The sequence below is a fragment of the Aphelocoma coerulescens genome, chromosome 1A (assembly GCF_041296385.1).
Source record: "Aphelocoma coerulescens isolate FSJ_1873_10779 chromosome 1A, UR_Acoe_1.0, whole genome shotgun sequence".
NCBI lineage: Eukaryota > Metazoa > Chordata > Aves > Passeriformes > Corvidae > Aphelocoma > Aphelocoma coerulescens.
Genome location: NC_091014.1, coordinates 63,127,459 through 63,145,651, shown reverse-complemented (window position 1 = coordinate 63,145,651; position 18,193 = coordinate 63,127,459). Strand labels below are relative to the sequence as shown.

The following is an 18,193-nucleotide window of genomic DNA, read 5'->3' as shown; positions in this document are numbered from 1 at the left end:
ATTGAGAAAAGGAGGGATTTGCACCAGAGATGGGGATAGAGGGACAGATAGAAGGGAAGGTGGGGAGATGGCTGGAGGGGGCAGGTTGGGTAGCTGTTGAGGGAAGGGTGGTATATTTTCTTAAAATACGGGTATTGGCATACACTGGACTTGTGTCTTGGCTTTCTAGATAAACAGGTCTCAGTTAAAGGAAAAGGGAATGGGATTCTGGACCCTGATAAAATGCATCTCATCTTTTGGTGCCTGAGCATTTGGCAGACTAGGCTCTTTTAATGTGCATGTCATTGTTTGAGGCACAACTGTCTGCCTTGTGCTGTACTGCTAATTCCTAAGGGAAAAAGGGAGATGAAGCCCGCCTGCAGCCCGGTGGAGCGCAGTAGAAGTGAATCCTGGCCCCAGTGTGCATTGCTTCCTGAAACAGTCCGAGTTTTCTGGGTTTTTTCTTATTGCACATACACAAGCACTACACAACCAGGAAGAAAGCTCTTTCCCAATAAAAAGCTGTTTTTCCATCTCTCACAAGTGTGTTTACTATATCTGTCTGCTGCTCTGTACCAGGCTGAGGCGTGTGTTTTGATGTGCAAACGTAGAAGAGCTGCCTGCAATCTTTTCTTTCCCTTTCAGCATCTCATACTGCACAATGAGATCAAAGAGGTTAAATGAATTAGGGATCTCCTAACCACTGCTTTTTGGAAATGTGTGACTGTTAGCAATGCACAGTGGGTCCTTCCCTCCATTTGTTCCCTCTCCTTCACATATGTACCCACCATGTTCAAATGCTGTATCAGATCTAGAGAGACCCATTAGGAAGTGAGCAAGCCAGCCAATACAGATGAACTAAGACGCTTCTTAAAAGTGAGAAAATGTGCTACAAGGATTTCAGATCCCAAATCAATTGAGTCACTTGTGTAGGCACAAAAATGGAACCATGTCATCTCAGAAACCAAATATTTGAGAATCAGTTCTGGTTTTACCACTCCTGTCAAAGCTTGGCTTCCCAGTTTAGCCTTCTCATTCTTGCCAGAGATATTATTAGCCCTCTGCCATTTTTCAGGAGCTGCACTGATGGACAGAGCTGTTGAAATAAAGCAATTTCTGGCTGGAAAGGCAAAGTGAATAAAACAGCACGGTGGGAGGGCTGCAGGTGGCTTTTAAAAGTTCTTTAGCAAAATGAAAAACAGTTTATTTTGGAGCAGCCAATAGAATCTTGGCTGAATTGAGGTGCTTTGATTGTCTTAACGCTTTTGAATCCTTTTTCTTTTAGATATAAGTGCAATTTTAAAAAAGGCTGTTTGCAATGAAAAGTCAGAAGCAGCATTGTAAGAAAATGCCCATATAAGACCTTTTGGATTTTTATGTGGAGTATATCAGCATTTTTAAGTGATACTTAACTTTCCCTCTTTTGTAACATCTCAAAAACAATAGAAAAGAAGAATCAGGCAGATAATTACACAGACACGTTGTTTGACTGCTTTTGGGTGCTCTGCTGACAAGGAGATGTGAGGCTGTCCCTCAGGGAGGACAGCACCGAGTCAGGCCTACATGTGTGCATGTGTCCACATGCAGCATCACAGAACCCGGGCAGTGTGAGGAAAATGCCACGGTAGTTTGCCAGTCAGCTTCCAACTTGTGCTAAAAACATCTCTGATCTATATCAGTGTCACAGACTTGGCCTTTAAGGTGAACTCATGAGGCAAGTCATGTAGTATGATGACCTTTCTGACTCTGGAGTGCAGCCACCGGATCATCATCCAGTAAAAGAAACAGGATAACTGTGCCTGCCCCAAAAAAAGAGTTCCTGAGATGGAGATGTTGCAATGCCATGCATGCTACATTGGTCTTTCTAACTCAGAAGCTTACTAAGGGTCTCTTCTGGGGCGTAGAAATGAAATGTGTCTTATGAGCAGGTTTTATCACTTATCTGGTCATTTCAATATGGTTTTGAGTAATTAAACTTTATATGGAGCTCATTGGATTTGCTCTAGATTTCCACTAAGTCAAGGATCTGACTAATACAGGGATATTTCTTTTTTTTTCACAGTAAAGCTAGAAACAGTGTCTCATGGCATGTTCTTCTAGCTCATTGAGTTGTTTTGTGAAACTGCTGTCAAACATGGTATTTATTAGGGTTGTGCACAAATACCTAACATTGTGAACACACTGCATACATATATTAATGTCACATTCAGGTGGCAAAACATTTATAACTGTCACCGCTTTCCCCGTCTCTCTTCTTGCCTGTCTCCAAACACATAATCAGCCCCGTTCCTGGCTGATTGATGAGGTAGGTGGGGGATGGTCAGATTTGTCCTCACGTTGCTGTGCATTCTGCAGACTTCAGAGACAGAGGTGCACAGGGACTTTGGTTTCAGGGGTGTTGAGTACATGGCAACACCAATAATCCACCATTTGGGATGATAGTGTAAAAATATATGGTATGAGGAAACACCACCAGGGTCTGTAGGTGGTGTTGTGGAGGAATTGTTTGTTGGGCTTAAGTGATCTTAGATAATTTGCTAGAATATATACTGGTATCCTCAGAAATTTGGGCTCTTCCATCCTGTTTGCCATGCAAATATCAGTCCCTTCAGAGATCTTAAGCCACCTCTTACGGCCTCACACCGCTCTGTCAGACTGAGTCCAAGTGCTGCCCACAGGACTGCTGCATTAGCAGCACTCACTGTTCTCCCTAGCAAAGATCAAGGGGTGCTTTCCATGAAAAGGTAACAGGTCCTGTGAGACCACAGACAGCTCCAAGATTTTTTAATCTCCTACCCTATCAGTCAGTGCATGGAGGCTGTTTAGACTGGACAATTTCCATTAGCATGTGGTCATTTCTCAGAAAATCTCCCACAGTTGCCCCAGTTTGGTGTAGGCTTGTGAAATTATATCAGCATCAGGACTGCTGATATGACCTGAAGAAAAATCTGCCACTAAACAGTGCTTCCACTGCTGCTGCCATCAGGGAAGCCTGTGCAAGGACAGGTCTTTCCTGAAAAAGCATGAATAGCAGCACAGCTCGTTAGGGCTCAGGAAGCCAGGGAAGGAAATTAAGTGCTCTGGGGAGTGGGAACTGGGTGCTGGGACAGGGAGACCCTCTGTAAAACTGAAAACGAGCTGACTTTAGGAAAAAGCTTTGGCTAAACACCTACAGGCTGTTCTGTGTCAGCAGCATTGCTAGAACGAGGTAGGGGCTCACTCCGTCCCATGCCAGGTGTGGAAACCCTACCTTCTTGCAGGGCTGTGGCCAAATAATGACTAAGTTCTCACTTTTTTTTAATTTGATGAGGCCAGATAGTCTCACATGCCAAGCTGCATCCTACCAGCTATTTTAGATGAAGGAATGTGTTGCCAAAATCAGTCAGAGCTATGTATACTGACTTTGGAAGCAGCTCCATGATGTTTCCTGAAATCTGACAGGTAAATGGCTTCAAATCAAGCTCACCATAGTGAAATCCAGTGTGCTCTCTGTCACAAGTGCCGGACACTCTGCACTTCTGACCTCCATCATCCTCCCAATTCCATCAGGTGTAACCCCTTACAAATGTCAGGCTGGAAGCAGTCACCTGTGTCCTGCAGTCGCATCAAACACCCACATGTGGTCCAGCCTTGGCCACAGTCCCCTGCCTGTTGAGTGATGTGACTTTGAAAAGGTCTTAGAGTTCACACTCCCCATGAGCATGGTTAATACAGTGGTCCAGCAGCTGCCCTACAGTTATTTCTTCAACACAAAAGCACTTCAGGGAAAATGTTTTGAACAGAGTACATCTCACATTTTCATCAGGCTTACTGTCCTTGGCCTGTGCAAAGACCCAGCTTTCTGAAGTTGTGCTTTCAGTGTCAGCCCACCTCCACCAGCAGCTGCTGACCAGTGGCTCCCCCTCCTCTTGCTTAGGGAGTATTTTAAGGTTTATTAGAGCTTCTTTGGGCTCCACGTTTGGCTCTGTGTTTCTGAATATGGGAAGAGTATGTTCCATTGCCTCTGACTTGCAAGCCGGGCTATGCTTATCCAGACCCTTGTGATGCCTCTGTGGCTGGTCTTCCAAGAAGACCCACATTGTCCTAAAGAAAATTCAATAAGCCATTATCTTTTAGTAGTAATTTTGCATCTCTGGTTAGCCATGTACATCAGTTATACCATTACAACACGTGACTATTTACATACACAAATGCAGCAAACACACCTTCACATTTTCTACCAAGGCATCAGTAAAAGCCACAGTCCTCTAATTTCAAGAAATAAAGTTATTTCAGTGTTGCTGAAATGGGAATCAGAAGGAAGGGGACTGATCACATCACCACTTACCTTGCCAACTATCAGTGGCAGCAGAAACTGGACCTATCCAACTGAAAGAATAGATTGCCTCTCCAGACTGGGGGTTAATTACAAACTGCTAAGTGCAACATTCTTCTTTTCTCCATTTTGTCACATGATGATTTGACCTCTTTCTGGAAGTCAGTCAGAGATTCAAAATAAGTAATTTGAAGAAGATGGGATGTGATACAGGCACCAAGTAGCTGAGTCAACCTGTGAACAGTCAGTGATGTTTTGTGCAGTGATACTTTGAAAAGTAAATTTGAAGATACCCCACAAAGCAGTATGAGAAAATAGTTGTTTCCCTACAGCAAATATTGAAGATTCCTTGTTAGAGCAACCACTGAATCCTGTGATATCTGATGTTAACCAGATAGTTTGTACAGACTAAAGGCCATATCCCATTTCCCTTCTGCTAGGAAAGACTTCTAAATTTGCCACGTGAGGAAAATCTGTTGGGAGGCATCTCAAGCTAGTCTGGGCTTAATAGGTGCCTAAGGCTTTTTCCAAGCACATATTTGCAGGGGTACTCCAGCTGTGGATGTGCTTTTCCTTTTTGCTCTGTGTAACATCTGTGCAGTGGGCTTTTGTTTGGCTCTTTGGCAGTTTTCTTCTCCTTCCCCCAAGCTGTTTTGGCTGCTCACCCAGCTTTTTACCAAATTACAAATTTATTTGCCTTCTGCTTTTGGCAGACCCATATGTAGAACTGTCAAAATGTCACTGGCATCAATTGTGTAAGGTTAGTGCCACATTATAGTCAGCGAGCTTATTAACGCGGAAATGATTGGGTTTTGGAGAGGGCCAGGGAAGGACAAATGGGAATCCATTTTCCAGGCACCTGCTTTTTCTACTAAACATTTCTTCTTGTCACATATATATTTGCAGAAAGTGGTTGCCATCTGCATAGAAGAAAAATCAGCTGGAGACCCCATGAAGAATGAGGCTGTTCTTTGTGAGATTCCAGCAAGCTGGGAGAGGGAGATGGAGAGGCAATGGGAGCAAGTTGGCCAAATTCATTTGAGTGTTGAGTGACAACAGATGTTCATCTTCACCAACACAGTGACTAGAGATGATATCATGCTGCAAAAATTGGGTCTGATGAAAACCTAGTGTCAAAGTGGGAGATTGTGGTTTCTTGGCTCCATGGTATCAGCTTGGCCCAAAAAGAGTCATGATTTCCAGTTGCTCTCCCCAAGTTTATAGGTGCCTGTGTTTAGGTGAGAGCTACTGTTTTGCTTATTTACATCTCTCTGCTTTTTTGGATTTAATCAGAATGAATTCCAAATCACCACTGAAAAAATTCCCACACTTCTGTTTTTATCTGTCCAAGGCTTTTTAGGGCTTCTGGGGCTATCACTGCAGAGAACCTCGCTCACAGTCTTTAATGTATTAATCTTCAAAATGACCTAGTGAGGTGAGATTTTTCTGGTTTATGAGAACTGAGGCACAGGAAGCCTGACTTTCTTGCCATGCAAGTCGGTGAGACAGCAAAGAATAGTATCTGCATCTTTACAGACTCTGTGTTAGTACCTAGATCACTGAGCTATCCTTCTCATGCCTCATTTTTTTTTTTCTTCTGGCTTTTTCACCTTGTTTTTTTAAAGTCACCCCAGTGTCCAGGTGGAAGCCCTGGAGCCATGCACTAGAGAGACATGAGGAGCAAGTGGAGAAGTGCCCAGACCCTACCAAAATTTTAAATCTGTGTTATGCTGTTGCTCTCTAAAAAGAGCCAAAGCACAGTAGAGGTACTTGACCTTTGGGTTTGTATAGAGCAGCTGTTTCACAGGAACCACTGCCCTGGCTTTTGGACTGTAGCTCACAGCCACCACCAGCCTGACCCAGATTCAGACCAGTGCCCTCAGGGTGAAGGTCACCAGAGTCCATAGCTGAGCCTCTGGGACACCAACCCTCCTTCCCATCGACACAATGAGAGCATGATGTGAAGTATGGATCAACTTGTGGACATTTTCTTTTGCCCCAGGACTTCTTTCCAAACCCTCTGAGTGCAGCCTCCCAAAACCCCCCAGACTCCTCAGCTGTGAGCTCTCCTGCTATGACAGATGACACCCTGCCCCACACCACACAGAAGAGCCATGCTTAGGTGGTTTTTAAGTAGGTGCATGTCCCTGTTTTCTAGATGGTGTCCTGAAGCCAAAGAGGTGTCTAACAAAACTGCAGAAGGTCTGATTCTCCAGCTGGGAATGGGGGACCTGGTGACATCCCCAGTGAGATGGGAATTGCAGTGGGAGTTGGAGCCCTGTGGTCATGGGTGTCATGTCTCCAGGACCAGGCAGGAGAGGCCACTCTTGGCCCTGACCATGGTAGCAGGCTGGACTGCCTCCTGCAGGCTCCAGCAGCCCTCCTGGAGAAAATCTGAGCTCAGAATCAGGGGTTGGGTCAATTAAGCAACCATCCCCCACCTCTTCCTTGTGCCAAGCAGAATTTTAATGTACTTCCAATTTCTGTTTTTAGCACACACAAAGAAAAAAGAAAAAAATTAATAATAATCTATAAGAGAAGTTCTTTTCAGACAAATGGGAAAGCATTCAATGCTGATATGTATTTTCCCCCACATTTAAATGGTATCCATTTAAATGCAGATTTTCTGGTTTCCTATGTGGAGCTTGGAAGAAACGCCTTTCAATTTAAATGTTAATAGAAGAGTAAACTTCAAAATCAAAATTTCTCTATAAGGGACAGTGTTTTCTTACAGCTCTAAATGTCTTTCTCTACTTCTTCCCTCCTTCATCCTCCTTCCTTTCTTCCTTACAACTCAGCCCAGCCTCACTTGCATTAAATAGTCTTTTTAAAAACAAGAATACATCTTTCAGAGTTCCTGAATGAAAATGTTTAATGCTGGGATCTGTGGAATGAGTATGTTTGAGCAGAGTGCTGGGGCACTGATAAAACAGAGATGCTATCCCTCCACCTCCAGCCTTTTTCACTCCAGCCATTTATCAAATGTGCTGCTCTGAATGCTTTGTGCTGGGATTATGCTCAGGCTCGTGCAGTGGTTGGGACAGGGAATGAAAAGGAAGAAAAACCTTTAGCATAATGTTTTAGTTGCTCCTGATTGTGAACAAGGCTTTGGTGCTGGGATAGGCAGCAGAGAGGAGGGAAGTTAAATGCAGGGGGAAGAAAATAAAGGAGCTGTTACCAAATCTCTCTCTTTCTGTATTACCCCTCCTGTCCCTTCTGTGCTCCATTGCTGCACATCTCCAACTTCATTTATCTTTGAGAGAAGCTTAGGATAAATCTGCTTTTTACAAGAGACACTTAACACTGTCTGATACTGGAGTTTACATAAACCATGTTTTTTGCCTCCTGTCACACTCCATTTCTCATCTTTAATGCAAGCTTTTCTTTCATTTTTCTCATTACTCTTGTCAATTATCCATCTGTTTTTGTCCACTCTTCTTTCCTCATTGAAAGAAAAAGGAAAGAAAAACAGTGATTCTGTTTTTTTTCTGCTTCTTTCTGGCCCTGATGAGCCTTATCCTCCTTTGTGGGAAGTAGTTCAAGAGATACTAACTGAAGATTAAATCTTAATAAAATTCCATGTGTTTAGTGCGTATGTAGACACTGTGATGATGACCAGCATATAAAATGCAGACTGTAACAGAGCAGAGTCTGCTTGCAGTAGAAGGGCAATTCTGTAAACTGAATAATAAAGTAACTAATGTATAGAATAGGTTATACTGCTTTCTTTATCCAGATTATTTTCATACAACTGTTACTGTATGTCATTATTATCTGAATGCCAATGAAGAAAAAGTGGTGAACTGGCCTCCATGGCCCCCCTGGGAGAGAGGAGAAAGTCTGATTTTCAAAGGAAAGCTTTTGGAGCACCCAACCCAGCTTTTCAGGGAGAGCAGAGCACACTGGGCTCTTCACTGATGCTCAGTTCCATGCCCCCGAGGGGTCTCTAGGTGACAGCCTGGCAGCAGGGTTGTGTGGTGAAGCTGGCCCTGGTGCCCTGCTCTGCATTGCCTCCTGTGCACTGTACCTTGGGGGGGGGGGGTGATAAATGGAGTATTGAGTCTTAGTGGTGCCAGAGCAGCACTTCTCACCAGCACTGAAAGCACTTTACAAGGAAGGGAGTCACCTTTCACCTGAACCCAGAGCCCATCACAGACTTCTTCCAGACTATTGGAGAATACAGGGAAACTTCCATTTAGAAAGCTGGAGTTTCCACCTGGCCTCTCCCACTACCACTGGGGGTAGAGGTACTGGGAGAAGGGAGATGGTGCCTCACATCATCCCGGAGGGATCTCTCTGGGCAGGATAATGTGATGCTGAGGGACTGTGTTGTCCTTGCTCCTGATCAAGATCATACTTGTGCTCTGGTGGCTCCAGGTAGAGGCCACTTACAATAAGAGATGACCAGCATAAAGAAGTGTGTACTATCTGAGTTCTTCAAAAGTTCAGGAAGGAAGAAAAATGAAAAAGGCACAGCTTTGATGTCATAAAGTCACAAAGTCCTCACTGAAATTGAGCAGAAGCCATTTTATTTCAAATGCCTCAGTTTTTTCAACACGTACATAATCCATGGAAGCTGTGTAACAAAAAGCCTCTTAGCTTGGTCACAACTGAGAAATGTTTGCTTTGTGTGGCCTCACCTAGCAGGAGCAGGAAGGATTAAAGTTATGAATACGAAGAAGAGTGGCCAAAATTGCAGGTGCCTCAGACTTCCTTCCCTGTTTCTGAGGAGAGAGGAAAAAGAGGGATGAAAAGGTTGACTGGGCAAATTGCAAGTGTACTCTGCTGGGACCAAAGCTTGGAAATATTCCTAGATGATCATATCTTGTAGTGCTAAAAGCACAGATAGTAAATCTGGAGAGAGAAAGACTCTCTAAGATCAGCTCTTGAACATCACTGAAGAAATATAAATGATGAGCTTCGGGTACTTTCAGAGAAAATCTCCTCACCAGAACCAGAGAAGGACAGGGAATGGTGTAGGGTAGAGTAGAATAGGGTATGACAGAGTAGAGTAGAGTAAAGTTGAATGATGCTTTGGTAGAGGCTCAGCTACTCTGGCCTGCTAGATTAGGGATTCTAAGGGCAAAGCTTTTCTTTTCTTCCTAGCCTGCTGTCACTCAGAGCTGAGTGACAACATAACAGGTATCAAAAATATCCTTTTTCTTCTCTGGCCAAAGTTTCTTTTTGAGCATAAGGGAAAGCAGGATTGGAGCAAAAGGCCGGACCTTTCTATGGGATGGTATTCACAGCCATCTTTCTCTCAGGACATAAGTCTTCCACCTTCTACAGTAGAACTGCTTCAGATATACTAAATTCCTGCTGTAAAAATGTCCCCTTTATGCACTGAACTCTCTCATATTTGTATCATAAAGTCTCTTGAAGACAAATCCATCTTTTCACCCTCATGAGATGCTTTTTTTCACCCTTTTCTGTCCTGTACTTAAACAAGCCTTCCTTCCTTCTCTAGTGCCTCTTTAAGTCCCTCCCTTATTGTTTAGGTGTTCTTTTTTGCCTCTTCTCTGCTCTACATGAGCAAAAGGCAAGAATAAAATAGTACTTTAAGCCACTGCAGAATTTCTTAGGCCCTGCAATTTTCCCCAAATAGTGGAGGAATTGCTTTCAGACAGTAACACCAATATGTGGTCTGGGACACCCCCTTTCCTCTGGTGCTTTATGACAGTTCACCAGAGATAAGAAATTGCTGTTTCATGTGGGGTTTGCTTTTTGCCAGCATAAACCTCTAAAGGTGTCAGCCTTTGTAGAAGACATGACTTCATTCCTCCCTTGATGAATGATTCACCTGACTCTAAAATTGTGGGATTTCTTCTGGAGGAAGGCAGGCTGAAATGCCAGCAGTGCATAGCTGGCACCTTCCTTTTGCAATTGTTTCTATTTTTAAATAACTGTAAGAACACTTAAGAACTCTGACAGAGGAAGCCCATATAGGTGGTCTGTCCTGACAAGAATAAATAAATCTCATGATGCCTATTCTCCATACACCTCATCCTGAGGGACATGTTAACTAGCACAGACCACAGAAGCTTCCTATCAGCTTTTCCATGTAGGCGGGTTCATACATTGCTGGCAATCAAACGCTTAACATTTTATCACACAAATAACAATCTCTAGTCAACAGAAGGTGATGGGATTTTGTGGTTTAGGAGAAGTTATGCGTGTGTCTTATAAAGGCCACTGTACCTCTTGAGATACGAAGGTTCACTTCATGCTTGACAGAGCTGGTTTCCCTTTTTGTGAGGGTCTTCTGCTGTTCTTTCTCTCAGCTTTGTGAGAGTTGTGTTTTAGTGTAAGTTTGTGACGTGTATCTCTGAGTCTCTTGGGTGCAGATACACGTAAATATAATCTACTATTACTTTGGTTGAAGTGGGTTGTACTCATTGAGATTGCATTAGAGTAATCTTTAAACTGAGGACTGGGTTGCCGCAGTGAAAGGCACTCAGAGATTTTAACAGAGTCTCAGGTAGACTAATACATATTTCTTTTCTTATCTCTTCATACCTGAAGCGGAAAGAAAAGATTAAAACCCTCACCCTCTATTTGCCAACCTCATCCAAAATACAGTTTGAAGCTCTGCAGAGAGAATAGTGAGAGCCAGAAGATGCCACTCAAAATCACCTGCATTAACACTCACTTGTTCATTGTACCTGGGAGCTGCCAGGGCTGGCATTCAATAAAAGACATATCTGTCCAATTCTATCTCGTCCCCCCTGAAGTTTCAGGGCGAGATAAGAGAAGGGATTATGTCAGGAAAAGATACCTCTGTGCTGCTGATTCTTTATAAGAGAAGTAATTTAAACAAAGCTCAGCGAAATCTGGTAAATTGTGCTCTAGGGCTGTATGCAGTTCTTGAACAATTTCCAATACATACATTTGTTTGGAAAAAGAAGGAAAAGGAGTGATTTTGACTCTTTTCAAGTACAAATGTTCTTGATCCCTGGTAAAGACAAATCAGAGGGAATTTAATACAGGAGGGTATAGATCACAGTGACCTGCAATGAAGGATTATGCTAAAGAATTACGCCATCCCAGTCTATTTCTACTCGTGACGTTAGTATATCCTGACATCTGTTCCTAGACAGGCACAGAAATACATTTGTGATTTCCTTTTTGATTTTCCCATTTGTTGGGATACCTCAGGAAAGAACTGTGTTATACCCAAAATGTCTTCTAAGCTGTTCTAGATATTCTGGATACAAGCTTCAAGGTCCTTATTCCCTGCAGACTTTCCTCTATTGGGAGAAAGAAGGAGGACGTGTAGGATGGACTACCTGAAATACTATTTGCAGCAATATTGCACTTTCTGAGGGCCTGATAACAAGCACTGTAGCTTGATCTGTAGCAAACGCTTGAGAACAAGCAGCTCTGAAAGCAAAACCAGTGCTGTGTGGTTCAAGAGCTGTACAGAAATCCTGGTAAGACAGATTTAATTATACACTCTCCACAAACTTTTCATGTAGCTGGGAGCATGTTGACTATTCTTGACTTGTTTTCCCCATCTTTCACAAGAGGCTCCTTCATGTATGTGTTGTGAGGGAAGAAATCTCTAGTTTTTGGAAGCATTGTTAAATTCTGTGGAAAGCAAGAGAGATACCAACAGGAAGACTGAGCCCTTGCTTTAGAAAGATGACTTGCAATTTCAAGGAAGAGGACAGAACATCAGAAGTCAAAAAGGCATATGGAAATTTTCGAGAAGCAAAGCTGAATCAGAACAGGTTATGTTTGCAGCTGCTGAGGTGTGAAACTTCTGCCACGATGTGATAACCAGCATGAATTACTTTATTGCCCATAACAAATACAGATGGACAGATATCAGGGTGAAAGGAAGGGCAGGGGCATTTGCAAGCTGACAGAGAGAACCTTCCATCACGTGTTGTTTGGAAATAAATGACTCTTAACCAGTTTTTCTGCCTTTCTTTATCTTCAGAAAACTTACAGAGTTAATATTCCCAGCAGAAAACTAAAATACTTTTAGGAAATACATGTTGGTTTATGAGAATCTGTCTGTATTTTAAGAACATTGTCTAAAATGCTAATGTTTATCTTTTCATCACGATTCACAAAGCTTGTGGTTTTCAAATTTACCATTTCAGCTTCCATCACAGGACCTGGATTACTCGATTCCCTGTCCTTTCTCCAGTGTTATCAGTCAAGAATTTTTTGTTCTCACCTACATGAACGTGATACCTGTATTCCTTGCTTGATGATCCACATTGCTTTCGAGTCAGTACTGAGTTCCCTGCCTTTTACATGCAGCAGCACCTGTAGCAGTGCTAGATATGAAAAGTCTCCCAAAGAGAAGATACTCACTCATAGCCTTTAGTCGACATCAAAAAGAAAAAGGGATGAAGAAGGTGTTTCTATGTTGGAAGCCGTGCGGGACGAGGAGCTCCCGGCGGGGGGAGCGAGAAAAACAGAATCCAAACCAATATGGTTGAATAAATGCACTCTGATTTATTAGCAGTCTAAAGGCACTTATATAGTATACCAGCTTGTTAGCTCCTAAGTGGCTTAAAGCTTATCAAGACACATTTCTATTTCTACATAATTGGACTATATTGGCAAGTTTCCACAGTCTTGTTATGATCAAAAGAATTTTGTGCTCACCTCCCCTGGTTCACTCCTGGATAGCACACCTGCAGGTTCTTTACTCCCTGTATGTTCTCAGGCCAACTGTTTATTTTCACACAGGGACTTTCCCACGGAAAATGTCTCTCACACACACAAGCCTAAAAACTTCCAGCCCTATTGCTTGCACAGTTCTTTTATTGATCCCAATAATTCTATACCCCAACATTTCTAAAACATGTGTGGAAAGATAATTTTGTATGTTCACCCACAAGTGATGTTGGTATCTATGTCCACATAGTCAGTCATTGAAACTAGTAGTCATGAAGGCAAAGCATAAAAATCAACTCCTGTAGTGCAGATGTTACGGAATAAGCAATGTAACATTCCTTACTTTCACCTCATAGCTACATTTCTAAAGGTTTGGTTTGCTAGATGGTGGAGAAGGGGAATTTAGTGGCCCTGCAATGTGTGCACTTTGTTGTAGTCTGAGGACTTGGGATGGGTCCCCAGGAGAGGATCAGCTGTGGGACCAGCTAAGCAGTGCACATGAATGCGCTGAGATAAGGGCTGTTTGCGGCTGCAGCTCCCATTTAGCTGTATAAGATTCAACAATGCACGCATTTTGCTGGCATAGTCACTCCTTCAGTTGATTGGTGTTGTCATGCCGTGACCCTGAGATCCTATTACTCAGAGAGGTTTTCAAAAAGAGAAAGAACGTAGAGAACTATTAATTTCATAGTCTAAAAATAAATAAAAGCAATTTCAGAAAAATAAACCAAACCCAGAATGTGCTCAAACATCACAAAGTGGTGTTACATGACAGCATGACCCTTTTTACCTTTGCAGGATGCATTCAGGAAGGGTCTTATCAATGCCAATCAAACTCAGACAAAACCCCATCAATTTGTACTGATGAGCTATTGTTTATTTATATGTCATCCTTCCATCCTAAATTAGCAGAACGAATTTAGATACTGCCTCGAGAACACAATGCAAATCTTTGCTTTTCTTCTGTCCTTTCCATGTCAAGCACCACACCAACAAAACAGTAATCATAAACAAGCCCATTAATAGGGATTGAGTCCAGGGAATATAGGCTCCTATTCCTCTAAATAGCCTGAGGGTGGGGATTCATTTACTTCCATGATGTACTTTTCCATAATAGAATCACTTTGAATCGACTTGATCCTAGCCCTGACCTCAGCTTCATGTGGGCACTGACAGGTGAGGAGCACCAGGAAGATGCTGTTGGACAAGTGCAGACTGTTATTGAAACCCATTTTAGAACTCCCTTCCCAGTACTGCCATTTGCAATGGCTTCCCTCAAGGCATGTTATGTCAGGACAAAAGCCAAACAGTTTTAAATAGAAAAGAAGGTTTATATTTTATTTGTTTCTGATAATCTCTAATGGATGGACTTGTGAGGAGCCTATTTGCAATGGGCCTAAGCAGTGGCAATCTTAAACTAATCTCACTGAACTTGTGAGAACTAAGAGTTCATAAAGAAGCTCAATTTGGATTTTGCTGTATTGTATTGTAAGAAAGGGAATTTCAGGCTCCATCAGCAAGAGAGGTTAGGGGAAACAAACATCAAAATTTGGCCTAGAAATCTTTCTCCTGCTCCTTTAACTCTTCTGTTTGATGGCAAAATTCTCACAAATTTTAGCAGGATAAACACCATTCCTTAGTTTAGTATACAAAGATGTGGAGATGCTTGTGATCCACTTTGGGGATTATGAAAACTGGGTCCATCAGCCAGACACTGGGGTAGATCTAAGGAGTTCTGGACATCTTGCAGCTGAATAAAGCTATTTAATTTGGGCTCATTAGAAGCAGGTTGTTAGGGTATGTTTTCATTAGGACAAGCAAATGGTGTTACTTGGAGTCAGCAGTCACAAGTTAAATTGGAAGGGGTTTGTAGGGCTGACACAAAGAGCTGTGCAGCACCTTGGAGAGATGTGCTGTGCTGTTATGGAAGATGACATAGGAAACAGTAAAGATTTTATGTTTTTGTTCATCTTTCCAATTGAGCCCAGGCCTTCATGGACTGAAAAAGTAGGAAGACAGCCATCAAAGATGCTCACTAGTACTTACTGCTTGTTTTAAAAAGCACTCTGAGAAATTCCCAAGGAACAGAGATTAGCATTGCCTGGGAGAAGTACAAGTTTCTGCAGGAAAAACTTTCTTTTTTTTCCTGTACTAGAACTCCTTGAACATACTCAAATGTGGTGGGACAGTCACAAAACCTAAGATAAAAGCACTTATTTTAAGATGTGTATCTTGTTAAAAGGACCTGGTTACTGGTGGGCTGAAGAACTGGTTATCTTTATGTTGTCTGAGAGATGCCTTGGAAAATGAGTGACAATCTACAGGAAGGAATTGTAGCTTCAAGAGAGGGCTTGTGTTTGTATGCAACTTGATCTTGCATACAAAGTGCTATAGTGAACATGGAGCTGAGTAAACTGCCTTCTAGTCATTCTGTCCCAGCATATCTATAGACTTTGTGCACACTTAGCATTTTGGATATGAAGTTTTATAGATCTCTGATTATGGTAATTTATCACTCTTAACAAATTTCACTGAATCTGTGCTGTGGGTATTAGTGGTCCTTTTATCCACTGTGAGAAAAGCATAAAAAACAACAGAAACTGAGAAATAGTCAAAGGCCAGCCAAGGAGAAAAGCTGCCATAGAGACTGGTGGATGATTCACAGTTTTCAAATCTTTCTCCTCTGTCATAAGCATTCTGTTTCTTGAAAAAAAAAAAGTAAAATCATTGCTGTGCAAAGAAAAAAAAAAGTTTCAAGAAAGAAACAAATGTTTAGAGAGTTGACTTTGCTGGAATTTTCTCTGTACATATACTCTTGACATATCAGTGCTTGAACTTTTTATGCGTGCATGAAGGGGGGACAGGGAATAATCAAATGTTAGTGAAGATGCCCCCATCTGTTTCATTATCTGAGGGTGTGAAGATGCTCTTTAGCTTGCATAGTCCTTGCTCTTTCAGTTGCCAGGTGGTCTCACTGCCCGGATTTCACATCCAAACCAACTGTGAAGAATTTTTTTTCCCAGCACATGCAGGAAGAGGGTTCCCAGCAGTCCCACAGTCCCATCCTTTTTGCAGAAGGCAAATATGCAACATAACCAGGTCTCTGTTTAAGGATTCCTTTCATTAGGACACGAGGACCCTTTTCCTTTATTTATGAAATAAATGCAGGTCAACGCCTTTCACCCACATCAGATGTACTCAGTCCCCACTTGAATACAAAAATGTTTTGCTCCAGCACCCTGCCCTCCTCCTACTGTCAGTGCTCCCTGGAGCACTCAAAAATGTCCTCACTGAAAATCATGTGGCAAGGTCACCATCTAGGTACAGGAGAGGACAATGATGTGTCCTCTGTCCCAGCCGTGTATCTGGAGTGCATTTAATGATGTCTGACACCAGAGTATCTGCGTGCCTCGCTGTTCTGGAGGGACTGCATTTCACTCCTACCACCACTGGATGCTACAGCCCAGCTTACATGTGGGAAGCTGTGGTCCAGAGGGGCTCAGTGACTTACCCAAGATCACCAAGGGGGTCAGAATTGAGGTGAATCCTCTGTCATGTCTGTGCTGGCACAAAGCATAGAAACTGCTTTGCTGATCAGTTTGAGCAGGGACATCCTTTGGATGCCGTGGAGTAATGGACAGAGATGGGAAGGCAAGATGTAAGCAGATGTTGTGCTACTGCCCAGAGACTGGAGTTACTAGGCACAGTATTGCACTGAGGCCATTTTACAACTTCTAGCTCCTGAGCAAGCTGTCACAAGTCACTTGAGTGCATCTACACTGAGCTTCATTGTGTGGTAAAATAGTCACCTGCTCTCTCTCCTGCCAGCCCAAGCTAGTGACTTAATTTATGGTTTGTCCTCGCTCTGAATCATCCTTACTCAAATCATCCTACGCCAACACACACTGAAGTCCTTGCAGATCAGTAGCATTTTGGATTAAGACAGATATGAACCCCTGATGATGCTGATTTATGACTGTTCCCACTCATGTTGTTTTTCTGTCTTCCCCACTGCAGATCTGCGCAGGATGACAGCTGGCTTCATGGGCATGGCTGTGGCCATTATCCTCTTTGGATGGATCATTGGCGTGCTGGGGTGCTGTTGGGATCGAGGCCTTATGCAGTATGTGGCAGGGCTTCTCTTCCTCATGGGAGGTAAGGATGATGGTGTTTGAAGGAATGTATATTTCTTGTTTTCATGTTCCCTCTTTCCACATGTCCCTCCTTTTCTAAGTCACTGAAAGTATGTTTTCAGAGTTGTTTTACTTGACCTGGACTTGGTTTTATTCTGAGCTCCTTCTGGTGCACATCAAGGATCACCCAGCCATAGTTACTTCCATCATAACCCAGCCATTTTACTTCTATCACAAAACAGTATCTGTAACTCATGGTAGTAGAAAGGGCCATCTGAGTTTTTTAGTACAGTATTCTCTTGTTGCAAATAACACTGTCACTTAGTAAGCTCAGTAATAAAAATCTGAATATTATGCAGATGTGAGTCTCACCACTATCTTATTTCACAGTGGGACACTTTGATACCTAGAAACTGTGCTGAAAGTTATAATCTATATTTATTACTCATCAGTTGTTCTTGAGTCAAATGTAACCTTTAGTTTATATGTCTCTTTCTTTGCTGTACCTATGAAGAGCAATGGTATTCTGTTTCCCTTTTTTCACTCTACATAGACTGTCTTGTAGACTTGTCTCTGTAAGAACAATTATCAATCCAGCAGCCCTTACTGCCACCTGTTCTTATTCATACTTGCCTTTCTCAAATATGGATGAAAAGGACCATTCCCTAACAATGTCTAATCAAGACCTTGTATAAGTGGTGTGATGGTTTTCTTCCCCTGCTGGTAATTCCTTGCCTGAAGTATTTTGTGGTTGTATTTGTTTTTTTCATGCTGCATCACACTGGAGACCCACAGTCATCCTGCAGCTGCATGATACATCCAGGCCTTTCTCCACCTTTGTACTTTCCTACTGATGCTCTCCCAATTTACAGCAGAGGTTCTGTTTATTATTCCCCAGGTACATGCCCTGACAACTCTGTGCTTTTGAACTTCTTCCCATTCCTACTACAGCAGCCCTCAAGGTCATCCAACATTTCCCATGTAATGTACCAGCCTTCCTTACTACAGATGCCATCCAAATTTCTGTTAGCAGCAAATTTCAAGGCACAGTTACTTGAAATGAAGGGTGTGAGAGTCAAGACCCAAACACAGCTCTGGGTGAATGTCTCAAAGTGAACACCACTACTTCTGT

At 42.6% G+C, this 18,193-nt stretch overlaps 1 protein-coding gene across 1 annotated transcript in view; it reads left to right on the top strand.

Moving 5' to 3' along the window:
- Positions 1 to 18,193, top strand: part of TMEM178B (transmembrane protein 178B) — a 213,633-nt gene that overhangs the window by 172,450 nt on the left and 22,990 nt on the right. The window contains exon 3 of the mRNA XM_069003153.1: positions 16,946 to 17,083. Within this exon, the coding sequence (XP_068859254.1) occupies positions 16,946 to 17,083 (138 nt within the window). The remainder of the gene's footprint in view (positions 1 to 16,945; positions 17,084 to 18,193) is intronic.